Source organism: Diuraphis noxia, unplaced genomic scaffold, assembly GCF_037042655.1.
Source record: "Diuraphis noxia isolate RWA-SAM2 unplaced genomic scaffold, SU_Dnox_SAM2 contig0004, whole genome shotgun sequence".
NCBI classification, from domain to species: domain Eukaryota; kingdom Metazoa; phylum Arthropoda; class Insecta; order Hemiptera; family Aphididae; genus Diuraphis; species Diuraphis noxia.
Genome location: NW_028301714.1, coordinates 53,422,740 through 53,438,266, shown reverse-complemented (window position 1 = coordinate 53,438,266; position 15,527 = coordinate 53,422,740). Strand labels below are relative to the sequence as shown.

General features: G+C 28.6%; 1 protein-coding gene across 3 annotated transcripts; it reads right to left on the bottom strand.

The window, feature by feature from the left end:
- Positions 1–2,196: 2,196 nt before the first annotated feature.
- On the bottom strand, positions 2,197–15,131 carry LOC107161763 (ras-related and estrogen-regulated growth inhibitor). Of its 3 annotated transcripts, none has more exons than XM_089226363.1 (8): positions 14,847–15,131; positions 14,681–14,771; positions 14,170–14,538; positions 13,791–13,930; positions 13,559–13,705; positions 6,467–6,619; positions 6,249–6,372; positions 2,197–2,531 (listed from the first exon to the last, which is right to left on the bottom strand). In XM_089226363.1, exons 3-8 carry the CDS (start codon positions 14,261–14,263, stop codon positions 2,356–2,358), a joined length of 834 nt encoding a protein of 277 aa, XP_089082489.1. In that variant the 5' UTR covers positions 14,264–14,538; positions 14,681–14,771; positions 14,847–15,131; the 3' UTR covers positions 2,197–2,355. The 3 variants fall into 3 exon arrangements, with proteins under 3 accessions (XP_089082489.1, XP_089082490.1, XP_089082488.1); XM_089226364.1 differs by having other exon boundaries at positions 14,685–14,771; XM_089226362.1 differs by having other exon boundaries at positions 14,685–15,131.
- Between the last annotated feature and the right edge of the window lie 396 nt (positions 15,132–15,527).

Sequence of the window (15,527 nt, the reverse complement as noted above, 5' to 3'; positions counted from 1 at the left end):
TAGGAAGATAAAAAAATAAAAAATATTCGTTTTATAAATTTATCAAAGCTTACAAATTATTTGTACATATAGATACATATATACAATATACGTTATATATAAACATAATATTATCTTTATATCCAAAACTATAAATTATACACATTTATACAGTGTAGGCATTAAGGTAAGTACCTAATAATAATATAAAAATGAATGTCACGACTCACGATTTCCAAATCTAAAATACATTCACGTGTAAAGCAGTGTAATTCTTGTATGTATATAATATATAAACTACGTTGCCGCATGTATATAATATAATACTATTAAATTTATTACATGTATCATACACACACACACACAATATATATATATATATATATATATATATATATATATATATATATATATATATATATATATATTTACGTGATATGTAGTAAAAACTATTTCCTGTATGTATAATTATGCGATGGAGATATTATTTATACCTATTTTATTTTTCCGCCGCCTGGTGTAGTATAGTGTATATTGCAGGTATATCTATATTAACTTATAGATACCTGTAGATATATAGCGTATACCTATTTGGACAGTTCCGCACAGTTTTATGATATAATAACCATGTCCATGCAAGTAATTATATCTTATTTATGTGCATGTATATTATTGTATATATTATAATACGGGCAAGGTGATTTTTAACAGAAAGCACTCGCATTTATCTACATAAGCCCTAGGGAATTTTGTTTTTGAAAAAAATAATAATTTGGAGTGGACAGGTATCTATTTATTTGCACTAATTTTAGATTTTAGGGGGGATAGGCTGAATTGAGTCCACTATAGAGTAAGTAATAATAATAATATAATAATATAATATAAGTACAGTGAAACCTCCTTTAACGGACACCTCTCAATAGTGGACACCTCTCAATAGCGGACACCTCCAAAATACGGACGGAATTTTGGGAACGGTGAAATGTGTACTCAATGTGTATTTTCCCTCTTAATTGCGGACGACATTTAAGTGACCGAGAGTGTCCGGTATTTAGATGTTTCACTGTATAATATAGTATATAAAAATAAATGCGTACCGTGCGAGGTACGAAATATTGAAAACAATTGAAGAAAAAAGTAACTACAATACATAATATAATATTATATTGGATGTTTGGAATAAGATTAACAACCTATAATAAATATTAAGTATACGTAAGAGAGCTTAAGAGAAGAGGCATTTTACTAGACATTCTACTTTAACTTTTACACTATAGTTTTTAAAATTTAGTTTGTTTTTCCTTTAGATTATAATATATACACATGCGATTTACGCATATATGCCATTTTCGTTTAAATGAATTTATCAATATTTTATTTAAATAATTGTCTTTTTATAATTTTTTTTTTTTGCTGATTTTATAATTATATTATGCCATTATGTTTATCTTTTAATATGCTGTTATATGAATTAGGTACATAATAGGTAGTTTTATTCAATGCATGTTGAAATACAAATATATTAGGATGCGATTTAATGAATAGGTATTATTTATAAGTTTTGAATAGAAAAATTCGGAATTATTAGTTGTTCCGTGTTCGTTCCAATGATATCGAAGACGATTTCTATATTTTTGGATTAAATTTAGATGTATTATCAATATAATCATCCCAATAATTTTTATTCTCTCATCGTCAATAATTTTTATTATATAAAATTGTATATAAACTGGCGGAGTCGATAACCAATGAAAGTGATAAGTTTCTTACAGGTCAAATAAGGCACTTTCGGTGGAATCGTTATAGGTACTATATATAGGTAGGTAGCTTTATTACACAATCATTTGCATAGGTATGCTGTTTATACATCAATATATTGTACCTAATTAGTATAATTACTGACTTATAAAATTATCTCATCTTAACGTTATGAAAACACTTATGATTGTTATTGGTGTTGTTATAATAGGCTAACTTTTATGTAGATATTTTATTAACTGTTGTTTAGACGTGTATAGCCGTGCCCCGTGTAGATACCTATAGGCTATAATATAATATACGAGTCAGTAAAATTGATATTTTTTCGCCAACATGCGTGATCGTTGTGATTTATATCAATAAATTGAACATAAGTAGCTAATAATCATGTAATTATTATTATATAATAATAGTACCTATGATACGTGAATTAACGTATAATTATATACATAATACATATCGATGGTGTTATACTATATTTTATTGTGCATCAAGACAATATTATCGATGCCACTCACAATGTATATAATATAATATATAGGTAGGTAGCTTAATATATAATATGTTGTAATAATATTGTGTACATGTATATTATTTTATACGCGACGGTGTTGATTTTTATTTCTTCAAATAGCAGCAAATACTTCCTCTGGCTGACAACGTGGGCAGGTACCGACAAGCCGTCGTGCCTGATCGAATGTGTCCTTCCGTCGAAGCCCTGGCACGGAACTCGGGAGTGTCTTCCGTACGATTTGATGAACTACACGCGCTATCTCCGAACACTAACGGCCAACCTGCATTAGTGTTGCAACAAATGTTTTATACGTATAACGTTATAATATAGTATAAAAATAATATATACTTATTGTAAATTGTAATATATTGCTATTATAATAGATGACAGTGGCACAAATAAGCTAATTTCTAAGGAGGGATGCTCTCAGTCCCCAATATTATTTATAAGTCTAACATAGATAATCGATAAGGTGGTAAACCTATAGGGAAAGTATGTTTAAATCATCGTAATTATATATAGCTGGTAGATTAAATACCTACTTAAAAAAAACTACCTATCGATTAAAGGGGTTCATTTTTTTTTTTTTGGACGGGGGGAGACTAAGCCCATCCAAGCTTTCTCTATTTGTGACAATTATAAAATGTGATGTTACATTAAAATGATTTTTATTATGAAGGTTTGCGTATTGATTTATAGATGATGCGTAAAGATAATGGAGCCTTGTGGGCAGGGCCGAATTATACAGATTCTATCCACCGAGTTTTTTTATACTTTATCGGTCCACTTGCAAACTTAATAATAGCAACCTACAACCACATGTAAAATTAATAAAAATTAACTCTTAGCATATTTTGGGTCAACGACTCGCCGAGTTTTAGTCGGTAACTCGCCGGACCAATCTGGTGCCTTCATGTAGAGGAAAGTTGGGGTTTTAATGGGTGGACACTGCGCCGGGTACCTATTATAGAAAAATAAGAATCAAAAACGAACTGTGCCCTAAAATGATTGTACTAAGGGTGACGGATCGCTCTGGAGATGTCTATAAGTTTATGGTTCTTTCACCGTTTGAAACTTTGCAAGTAATCACAGTTTAATAATTATAACGGTACATAAACATTTCCCACTTTTATACTTGAACGAAAATTACTTGGTCGTTAGTCTTAACATCAATAACATAATATATAATAACTAATAAGCAAGAACTAATCAGTTAACAGACATATTTATACCCTCAACTCCCTCCCCTCCTATAACCACCATAAATACGTAACTGATTATACCTACTATAGTACTATATAGGTGTAATATCTACCATTATGATTTAGTATTGATATTTTTATTTTAAATGATGATTATTAAAAAATAAAAACTTTACAAATAACATTCCAAAACAATGTATATACATATATATGACATATTAGTAATGAGTATATATTATGCCCGTTAAGTTCTAAACGGTTGTTTACGAATTACGACATGAATTTATACGCATTTGTTTTCATGTATTTTTACAGCCTGTCATTTTTGTATTCACATGATTTTTTATTCTTTCACAAATTAATAGTTAAATGTTATAGGTACATACCTATGTTAATTACGATGGTATATTATAATGGCACTAACGTATGCGTAGATTAGGTTTAGTAATTGTATAGGTATAAGTATATAGGTGTATATAATATATATTTTTTACGTATAGGTAGCATAGGTACCTAGTACACATATTTAACTGCAGCAATGGCCATGGTCTAACCGTGATATGTACGTAATTTCCAATATTATTATATAGCTATATTTAGCTACCTAATTTATAAGTAGTTGGAAAAAAAAACTTATATTATCATTATTATATGAACATGCATAATTTTTTCAATTTTTTCTTTGAAATTATGTTGTGTTAAGCTAAAATGGTGATTGGTTGGGTTGTACCCAGTGGCGCCGAACTTCTAAAAATGTACTCAGGCCAAATGAAAATACAACGGCCCCAAGCCACCCCAGCGGCCACAAGCCTACTCCGTCCCCTGCGTACCCCCCCCTCAATTCGAGCACAGGTTAACTCCTTATCCGGAATCTAAGTGTAGTTTATTGTGTTGATTAAAAATTGCAAAGACGTCCAACCCCCCTCTGATCGACGGCCCCCTTTTAAACATAGGACTCGGCGCCACTGGTTGTACCTACACCTTTATTATGTCCGAAAATATTACTTATTGTCTAGTACGTCACTTGCAGTTCGAATACTGCAAATTGCAATGTATTTTATTTTTCATGATGTTACATTTTAGTATTTTACCTAAGGCTATGATGTGATTAGTATGAAAACTCAATTTCGAGTAGGTACTACTTACTACGATTCCATTCAATAATATTAGGTAGATACTTATAGGTGGCTACTAGCTAGGTAAATGAGTGAAAACAGCTCTTTTAAGCAAATGAGCATTGAGTGGTTAAGAAATTAATAAACTATAAATAACTAGTACTAAACTCTAAATACCTAAACAATAAACTATAAAATATAAATTCTAATTACAGTGGCATAAATATAATATATATAGCAATCGACAAGAGGCATTCAAAATCCCAACAATGATAAAAGATGACAGGATAATGGTTTTCAGATATTTATATATTTTGAACGAGATATCAGAACAACAGAAATTGATATGTTCCTCTTTACAAGGAATATTATTAAATATTTAAATGTTTATTTTTTTGTATAAAATCAATGACTAGATAATTATAAATATGTCGCTGCTGATAAGTAGTGTTAAAGCTTCCAAAATTTAGGTAGGTAAGTGTTAACAAAATTAATATTTCGCACTGCAGTACAAGCGAGCCACCATAATAATAAGTAATAACATATATTATAATAATGCAGTAATACGAGTGATGATAATATTGCCTACTCATTATATTAATATCCAAATTTTCTAATATTTTAATGGTATTAATAATCGATTGAAACATATTTACAAGGTACCTACATTTAATTTGATCATTTGTCAGAATTTTCAGATACATAATACAATATTATAACAAATGTAAAATTGAATATTATACAGGGGCATCTACTATTAATATCTATTTAACTACTCATTTTTTAATTTATATATATGTTTATATACATATTTTAATTATAAATAGATATAAATATATTTATTATCTAGTCTTACAACGAAATAAATTTTCATAAGTTTCAGATATATAATATATGTATATAACTACTATATAGTGTGATAGTGATTTAAGATGATACTAAAATATTTTTAACCAGATGACCTTTAATTTGACTCAGGTTTTAATATTGCATACAGCACTTTATATTTCAATTATTTAAAAAAATCTTATTTCTTAAATCTTTTTTTAATTCGCATGCACAGTGAAACATTTTTTTTTTAAACCTTTCCTTTTTGAGTTCAAATTTAAAGCAAATTATTATCTTTTGTGACGAAAATTGTTTTCAATAGAAAATAAAAAATATATAGCTTACGTGAATAATAGTAAAATGTATTTATTTGAGTATATTTTAATACGTTTAAAATAAAAAAAAGCGGCGTTGAGGCTGTTGAAAATGGTATCGGAGAGGTCGCAGAAAATTTTTGATGTGAATGTGATAATATTTTAATTGAATGATAATTAATTATCAGAATTCAACTCCAAGTAGATCAAGGTTTTCTTAAAAATTGTTAAAATGTTGTTAAATATTAATGGGTTCTGACCATTCTGGGCCTCTCACGTTTCTTCAATTCATCTGCTGTTTTTTTACATTCATCTCCACTATCAACTATTCAACTACACGCGTGATAAATTTGTTAAATGGTTTTTGTCCTGTGTCCATTTGGATTCTTTTTTTATAATTTATATTTTTGACACTTGATTAGTTATTTTATAAGATTATTTTGTATATGTTATAATTTAAATTTGTAGGTACATTGTTTATGTAATTAAGAGCTCATGATCGTATATATTAATATTAAATTAATAAATATATAAATACTTATGAATCTAGAAGCTGAATTGAAGAGTGCTTCTGCACCGTGATCAGAAGAAGAGCGTTTTAGTTTTGGATTTTTAGACATTGCTTTCCAGCATGTATACGCTTCCTTAAACACTGCATACGCCTAAAATATATAATAAAAAATGTACATGCATATATTGTTTATATATACAATAAAAATAAAAAAGTCTATAAAATTAAGTAAAAATTTCATGAACCTGGTCGACATCTTCCCTCACTGAAATCTCATGAAAAGCCACGCATCCAAGTTCCTGGCACCGTTTCCGACCTTCTGCGTACGTCACCATCCGATCATACTGTTGATCCACTTTGTTACCTACCAGTATCACTGGCACATCAAATGGATGATCCTTGAGATGAGGTCCGTTATCAGATGATTACCAATAAACATTATTTACAGTATTAGGTACGTTACGAGTACCTACCTACATTGTAGTGTTGTACCTACCATTATTATTTATACACTATATATTAAGATTTAGTTGGTATATTTATATTGTAACTCATTTAAAGTCACTTACCACAGCTACTACCTTCATACATGACGCATATGCTAGTTATTTTGAAGTTAATGTCAATTATTAATAAAATGTACATAGTACACATTTTCTTATTTTTTATTTCAAATAATATTATGGCAATAAGTAGACAGATTTAAAGAGATTAAATATTATATCAATTATAAATGTGTACGGAGTATAATAAATATGCATATAATATTAGTTGGTTTATATAAGTTTAAGTATTTAATTAAAAATACTTATTGTATCATAAAAATTTTAAAATCTAACATATTGAGAGATATTTTAATAATGAAGAAGCATAAAAGTTTAAAAATATTAAAAATGCTTAAATTTGTTGTTTTAGTTAAGGCTAGAGAAAATTGTAATATACGGTTTCTTATGAGTTAATTTTACAGAACTCTACAAAATCTGAGAAATACAATTCCTCAGTTTTTTTTAAACTTGTTTAAATATCGACGAAATTCGATATTGAACTAAGTTATTTATACTACGAATCTATTTCCACCGTCCTATGGTACACCAGTATCAATATTTGATTTATGAGGTCATCATAATTGTGGGAAATAATAATGTGAAATAATATTAAAATAATAATAGTTACTATAAAATTTATCATAGCAGTATGTTGCATGGTAGATACTAGATTGAGCACGTGCAGTTTACATGTTTGAATATACGTATTTTGCTTTTAATGAAGAGAGCACTCTACACGATTTTACACCGATATTAGAACGACTAGATTTAGGTACATTGAGTAACAGAAGAATTTGGGGAAACATAACACTTCTATCTAATTTCATTAGTGGGAAGATAGAATAGATGGATGATGGATGCTCCGGAACTATAAACAGAAGTAAAATTAATCAAGGTCCATACACCATACTGTTAATTTACGTAAATTTTCCCAATTTCCCATGTTCCAGTGGGTGCAAATATGAAATAATTATTTATAATACAATAATTCTGTCCTGCGTATGATGAAATTTACCAATGAGGACCCTAATCATTCCTAAATGGGATTTTTTTTGTGAATTGTAAATGTTAATTATTTCAATATATTATTTTGTATCCAATACTATACATTTTTTTTTTTGGGTGGGAACTGCCTAATACCTATAATATATGCTGTGTATTTTTATAATATATAAAAAGTGCTTTTTCCATTAATTGTATCAAATAAATATACGTACTTATGTGATTTTGTTGTTGTAAGCTAACAGCTATATAGTACATTGTACTATATACTGCTATAATATGCAACATTGAGATAAATTGAGATTTTTTAGTAAAAAAAAATGTAGGCAAATATAAAAATGATTTAACTTTATTAAAAAAAAATTTTCAACAAATAAAAATTAAACAAAAAAAACAAAAATCTTAATAATTATTTAAAATAGGCAGTAGGTATTGATGTGCCAAATGTGGTATGAATTTATAGCGTTTTAGGAAGTAATTTTAGATAGTTTAGTGATTTAATGTAGACATATTATTAGTATTATATAATATTTAGCTAGCAGCTGGCTGTATAGGAAGTAATTTATTTAGTAATAGTGCAATATTACACATGAAATTAATAGATATAAAATACATAACATGTGATAAATGCAATAGTTAGTTCTTATTGCTTAGAGACGAATAAGCTAAAATAGTATAGCAATAACTATTCAAAACATCGAAGATGAACGGAATTGTATACGTACACAATTAAGACATTAAGATAGTGTCAACCTGGCCATGGCCGCTAGGCCGCGAACACATCCGCCCCCCCTCTCCCCGGAAGTATTTTTGTCGAGAGGTCCCGATATTACTAAAATCGTAAAAATATAATATTTCACTACTTTTAAGCATTTTTTTTTCATAATTTTATGAAATAACATTTTTGGGGGCCCTTCTGAAGAAATGCATCCTGGGTCCTTTAAGTACCAGGCAGACACTGCTTTATAAGAACAGAAATATCATTAAAATATACATTTATTATAATCTATAGCTGATCTTCGTGCATCGTGCACTTCGTTGCCCGTTAAAAATAATGACGCTATATAATTCAAAATTTGTGTTTAATTCGACATTTATACCCGGCGTAGCTAATTATGTTCAAAACTTCACATACCTAACAAATTCCCGTGGTTCACCCTACCTTAATCTCCATAAAAGATATTTTACACAGTCATATAAAATAGGTACAGGACTAAAATTATATAATAATTTTTCGCATTTTTAGCCTTTTTTAGGTGAAACAATTTTTAAAATTGGTACGCTATAACAAATTGCTATTATCTTATTCATCTACTAAATTATATAACCAATAGCAACCCTAAAATAAAAATAAAAATATTTATATTAATTATTATTATTATATTCTCGGGTAATTTCAAAAAATTCCGAAAATAATTAAAAAATAATGCATTTTCCCAAAATTTTCTTTCGTAAAAATCTTCTGGCAATTACGAACAACTTCAAAAAAAATCGGCCCAAAAATTCTTAATTGATGAATTAATATGCATTTTTTACACTATTATATCTATTATAATGAAATAATCATAAAAAACTTCACACATGAAAAAAATGGAACATGTTTCTGATTCTTAAGACAGTTAAGACCACAAATTACATAAAACAATATTTTAATATTAAAATGCATAATATAAGTAGGCTATATTTTATAGATAATTGTCAATTTATATTGGTTATCGTAACTATTATGAGTGCTATATTGTCATTACGCCACGACGACCAAATCTGATCAATATGAATATAAAGTATCAGACATCAGTATGGCACAGAGAAACCTTAAAAAATGTATAAAAATGTTGCAAATAAGTATAAATAGTCTATAAAATAGAATTCATAAATAAATCATCTTATTTAAATACATATTAGGCAAACCAGTTTGTGTAAGGAAAACATTTGATCACTGAAGTGAAAATCCTGAATATCATAAGAATATCTATACATGATAATATGATATTAAGAATCCTTGAGTATACATACATTGTTACATTATGGGAAGGTACCCACTAATAAGCAGTACATAACTTAGAAATTCGTAGGTAATGCAATTATTATTATTAAGTGTAATTTATAATACGGGTATAATTAGATAACTTTATCTATGGTAGTATTATCTTATACAGGTGTAAAATAGCCACAAAAAAAAAAATGGTTTTAGTTAGTCAACAATGACTTTTCTAATTTATGATAATATATTATACTCATTAGTCATAAGTATAGTCAACAAATCCAGTTAATAACGATTAAGTAACGAATATCTATATAAATCTCTTTCACGGAAAGCGTTTCCTGTAAATAGTAAGGTACCCATAGTGGTTATCATCATATTGGTTGCTTGTCAGCTTATCTATAGGCACCTATTATTATTATTATAATTTATAGCATAGATTATAGCCTCATAGTCAGGTTAGTCAGGTATTGTACTATCCATGCCTCGTTGTAATATCAATACAGACTATAATTGTAACACGGTTGTTTTATGTTCATATACTATAATATCTCAAAAACTCATTTTTAACCTTTAATTTGGTTCTCAGTTTCTCACCCCTTAAAATCTATTTATGGAAGAAAATGCAGTGGTGTAGCACGATTGGAAATTTTACCTGTTAAGTATTCAAAACACCATATAGGACATAGGTACATACAAAGTTTGGGCACACCATATCCTTAAAAATATATATGTATAGGTATTTTATTGAGAAGCACATAAGCCATACATTGCTTATACTATACTATAAAAGGTAACCGCTAATAATATTTTATGGTAATAGGTAATTCAGATACGTGAAAAATGTGTAACGTCAATATCTAAATATACAGGGTGATTCAGCCTGCATGCTCATCTCCATTTTAGATTCTGAGCGAGAAGAATGTATTGATTTTACCATGATGTGTTTTTTTGTGTCTGTCATTACGTTTTGGGGCAGTAAAAATGCTTCGATCTTCGATTTCAGTACCTTGTTAGATCAGAAAGTGAATCTAGTTGGTACTTTGGGGGGTCAAATTCTCAATATTTTTCTAAATGATCAGGATAAACAAACTAAAATTTAAGGGAAAAACGGGAAATTTTAATCACAATCAGTTTTCGACAAAATCAATTTTGGCTTTTGCTGTAACTTTAAAACAAATAACCATAGATATATGAAATTTTCAACGAATGTTTATATAGGTATATTCTATCCGCCGTGCAATTTTTAAAAAAATTTGACTTAATTTTGACTATTTATAGGCATATGGATTTTCGATTATTATTAGTTATTATTAAATTAATATCGATAAAAATGTATTTGTTGGATAGAAAAGCTTGAAAATTGTATACAAGAATCCTAACATATTGTTACAATAGCAGTTGAAAAATAAAATAAATATAGTCACCATTTTTTTTTATAAGCGTTCAAAGTTTGAATTTTAACAAAATACGTAAAACTCATAAAAATTCCCAAATTATTTTGAGCTAGAAATTTATAAAAAATTTAGTTTTAAATCTAAGATTTTCAAATTTAATATAAGATTTCTTACAAGTTTGTCGATCTTTATCACAAAAAAAAAAATGTCCGCTCAGAATCGTTTTATATTATAATGATATAATATCATTGGATTCAAATTTAATTCCATCCATTACAGTGACCCACTTGTAACCTACTGTACAGCAGAGTGATATCCACGACTTTCCAGCTTTTTTCCTTTGATAATGAATTTATTCAAATTCTTATTTTTGGGATTTTCAAATATACTCAAAAACCATATTTTAAAATTCTTGAGATTTTTTTATTACTTAAGGAGAGTCCTGTGGCGATATAAACTTCTGTTTTTCAAACGAGAACCTCCTTTTTTACTATAAATTATTTATGAAATAATTAAAAAAAAAAATGTTATGTACATAATTAAAAATCCGTATGAGTAGTTTCTTAGTTATTAAAATTGTTTTGTACTAAGGATAATAGTCCTTAAAAATAGTTTTACAAAAGTTTAAAATACACGTACTATTTGAACTAGTATTTATGATACTGAGCAACTGAGCCACTGATGTCGTTTTTACAAATTATTTATGTTGATAGATTAATATTAATGACTAATATTTTAAATCCACCATGGACCACATACCTTATAAACCTAAACTATTGACCTTTTATTCTTAGAACACAAAGTTTAATAACTCAAAAACTACTAATAGGAATTTTGATTTTAATACGTCAAAATGTTCAAAGAAATTGTCCACTAAATAATTTACAGTAAAAAAGGGGGTTCTTATTTGAAAAACAAAAGTGTATATTTCCACAGGAAAAGATTGTTAAGTGGTACAAAAAATCACAAGTATTTGAAAATATGGTTTTTAAGTATATTTAAATATTCAAAAATCAGATTTTGATAACTGCATTATAAAAGAAAAAAAAGGGCGAGCATGCTTGGTGAATCACCCTGTATATAAAAATGGATATTGGTCTGAATGTAATAAATTAACTCAAAAACTACTGGTAAGTTTCCAATAAAAGTTATATTAATAGATTTCTTAAAGATTGAAATGTACCTATAGCTTATTTTTCAATCCCTGTTGGTAGTTAAAAAGTAGCTTACACATGTATTGTTTTTCAGCTTAAAAAATTAATATTTTATTTATTTATTTTTAGGGTTGTCATTGGTTACATATTATAATATTAGCTGTTCAGTTCGGTATTGCGATTGCCAAAAATTTGTTTTTTTTTTATATAAATATATTTGTGAAAAAAATTGTTGGTACTTATGCCTTATTTCTAGTAATATAATATGTAATCTATGGTAATCATTTAAATAAACAATAAAAAATCATGTGTGAGCCGCGTTTTAGCTGTCTATAGGCTTTAGGGGTTGAAAAAATAAGTTAAAACACCCCCAAAGTCTGAAGGAATATATTGATATAACTTTTATTGAAAAAGGTCCAGTATTTTCGAGTTTATTAACTAAGGATAAACGATCATCCATTTTTAGCTGTATAACCCGATTTTGTCAGTGAAAAATATAAAATATAGCTAGTGCAATTTAGTGTATGTCGATTTTAGTTTATACCTCAGTTCATGGGAAAATCGGTGTTTGTATATCTATACCTCGCTTTGTAAACTAATTTGATCGAAATATACACATCCAGAGTAGTATGATGATAATATGGATATTTAAAGTATTTAAAGCATTTACCTATTCAGTTATCATCCCCCTAAAAACAATAAATATTTATGATTCTTAAGTTTTTGTATACCTATATGGTTTTTAACTTATAAGCTTACATAAAAAATTAAATAATTTACGTACACATATTATTATTATTATTATTATCTTATTATTTATTATAGACTTCTATGCCCAAGCTTATTTCCACTTAAAAAAAAAATAGTGCCCTAACGTACCTTTTATAAGATTATACGTATTTATAGATTTCGTATAGGTCACTAAAGAAATTTTTCCACTGCACTATACCCAAAAACATATTTATAATTTATCAATTTTCTTTGTAGGGGAAAAATATCAAGTATAGCATTCAAATACACAAAACGCTATTTTTTTTTATAAATGTCAATATAATTAATTTTATTTTGAGCATTTGTATACATATAACGATATCGTCTTGCATATTTTGATGATCAGTATCAATAAATAATTATATTTTTCAGCATAATATTATATCGTACATTTGTATATAGAATAAAGCTGCTATCATATTTCGAATAAATTATTTAATAATAATTTCAGTGGTGGCTTAAATGGTTTTCGTCTAATTCTTACTTTAGTGGAGAGACGACGTTTCTTTTTGTTGTAGTTAATCAAAAACTTGAGTCTACTGCAATCATCAAACGAACATTTATCCGTAATGGAGTATACCAATATGAACACGTCAGCCCAGCGCATATTCATTTCTAAGTTGCAAGATTTCTAATACATTCAACAGGCATCATAAAAAGACTAGCGTATAAAAAAAAACGAAAATCTATTAGAAAAACGACTGTCATTTTCTTACGTCTTGTACGTATCCAGCGGTGTCCAATATCTCGAAGTTGACCATTTCCGATTCCATGGACACTTGGTGCGTGTACATTTTCTCTAGGTTGGGGTCGTAATCACCGATGAATTTTTTTGTTACAAACCTCACCAATAGCGCTGCAACACATGTTATAATATAAGAACGTATAACAATTATACCCAATTTGCCTACATAAATCCTAAAATGAAATGTCTAGCATTATATAAGTATACTTATAATGAGAGAGTCTGCAAATGTACATCCTTGTCAAACTTATATATTTATAAATCTTTTTCAATGTAATTATAAATTTATTGTGTATAAATGATAATATATGGTGTAATTGTCACAATAAATATTTATTATTATGTCTTACCAGTTTTCCCCACGCCGGGTTGTCCCATAATCATTACTCTAATCGGTTTCTGTTTAGGTATAAGTCCAATTTTATTGTACAGTGTAGATGTCATGGCAAACGGCGGCTGGACAACGCGTCTGGGTATTATTTTAATGTTAAAACAAAAATATACGGGGAAATGCAAATATGTGAAGTTCACGGACAACCCCTTTATAATAACGAGTAAAAAAAAAACTGAGAAAAAATAAGAAAAAATAAGAAAAGAGTTTTAATGTAGTATATTATATTATATTGTAATTTAACGTCGCGGACCTTGATCTTCAGTAACAGCGACCTTGTTGGACATGACAACGTTCGGCCCAAGTTTTTATAATGCTGTGCGCGTACCTATATTACATGCAAATTATATATTATAAAATATATGTATTTTGTATATACGATCGTAACCAAAACACTTTAATAATGGAAATTGGTGGCATCAATGTATATACGATTTTGCCACAAGTAATTATTATTATTATTATTATACCTACAATTTCGGCGTCGTATAGTATAGGTACACACGACGGGATCGCGGAAGAACGTTGATTTCGTGCCTCTATTATTATATCGTGCGGATTCTGTTAAGTATAAACATAATATAATAATATTATTATTACCATAAAGGAAGGTAAAACATTTATACGCGCACCGACCCCATTAATTATTATTGTTAATATGTGCCTATAGTTGGTGAGCAAGTATTACACGACGACGATTAATCCGTATAAAATATTTTATTTCACACAATTTCAATACACATTATAACACATAATATTACTCGCCAAGCCATCCCTTCGTAGTATCGTATCTATACTATATTATAATGTACACACTGCTGGTATTATATTATTATGAATAATTTTGATTAATAAACACGCGTGGGCGCCTGACACGACTGCAGATACCCGACTACTGCGGAGTTAGAACAGACTGTGGCGTCGGCGAAGAGATTTTATGTTATTATATATGTATGTGACACATGGGTGGAAATTTAGTGTCAGAAAATATTGTCAGCGTAGTGGAGCATGTGTGTGTGTGGTTTACCACGAATGTCGTGTGTGTGGTCTGGTCGGGTTATAATTATATACGTTTTTATGAAATATATATGATATGTGTGTGAAGGGTATAGATATATCCGAGTCTCGGTCGATCGTTTGTACATAGACGTGTAAGTAATGCTTACGGACGTTTGCGGGGCACGCGATGGTAAAAGCTAGGTAAGCGCCATTTTCGACAGGTCGTCAGATGATCGTATTGCGATTGAGATGACGTGTGCACTCACTCGCGTGTACATATTAATATTATTACATTATATACACAAGTGACGCATTTGT

Excerpts from the sequence above, each read along its gene's own strand:
- LOC107161763 (XM_089226362.1), bottom strand. The coding sequence starts at position 14,263 with ATGACATCTACACTGTACAATAAAATTGGACTTATACCTAAACAGAAA. Across the intron at positions 13,931-14,169 it reads ACCCGGCGTGGGGAAAACTG|CGCTATTGGTGAGGTTTGTA; the intron begins GTAAGACATAAT and ends CATGTGTTGCAG. Across the intron at positions 13,706-13,790 it reads CCGCTGGATACGTACAAGAC|AAATCTTGCAACTTAGAAAT; the intron begins GTAAGAAAATGA and ends TGAATGTATTAG.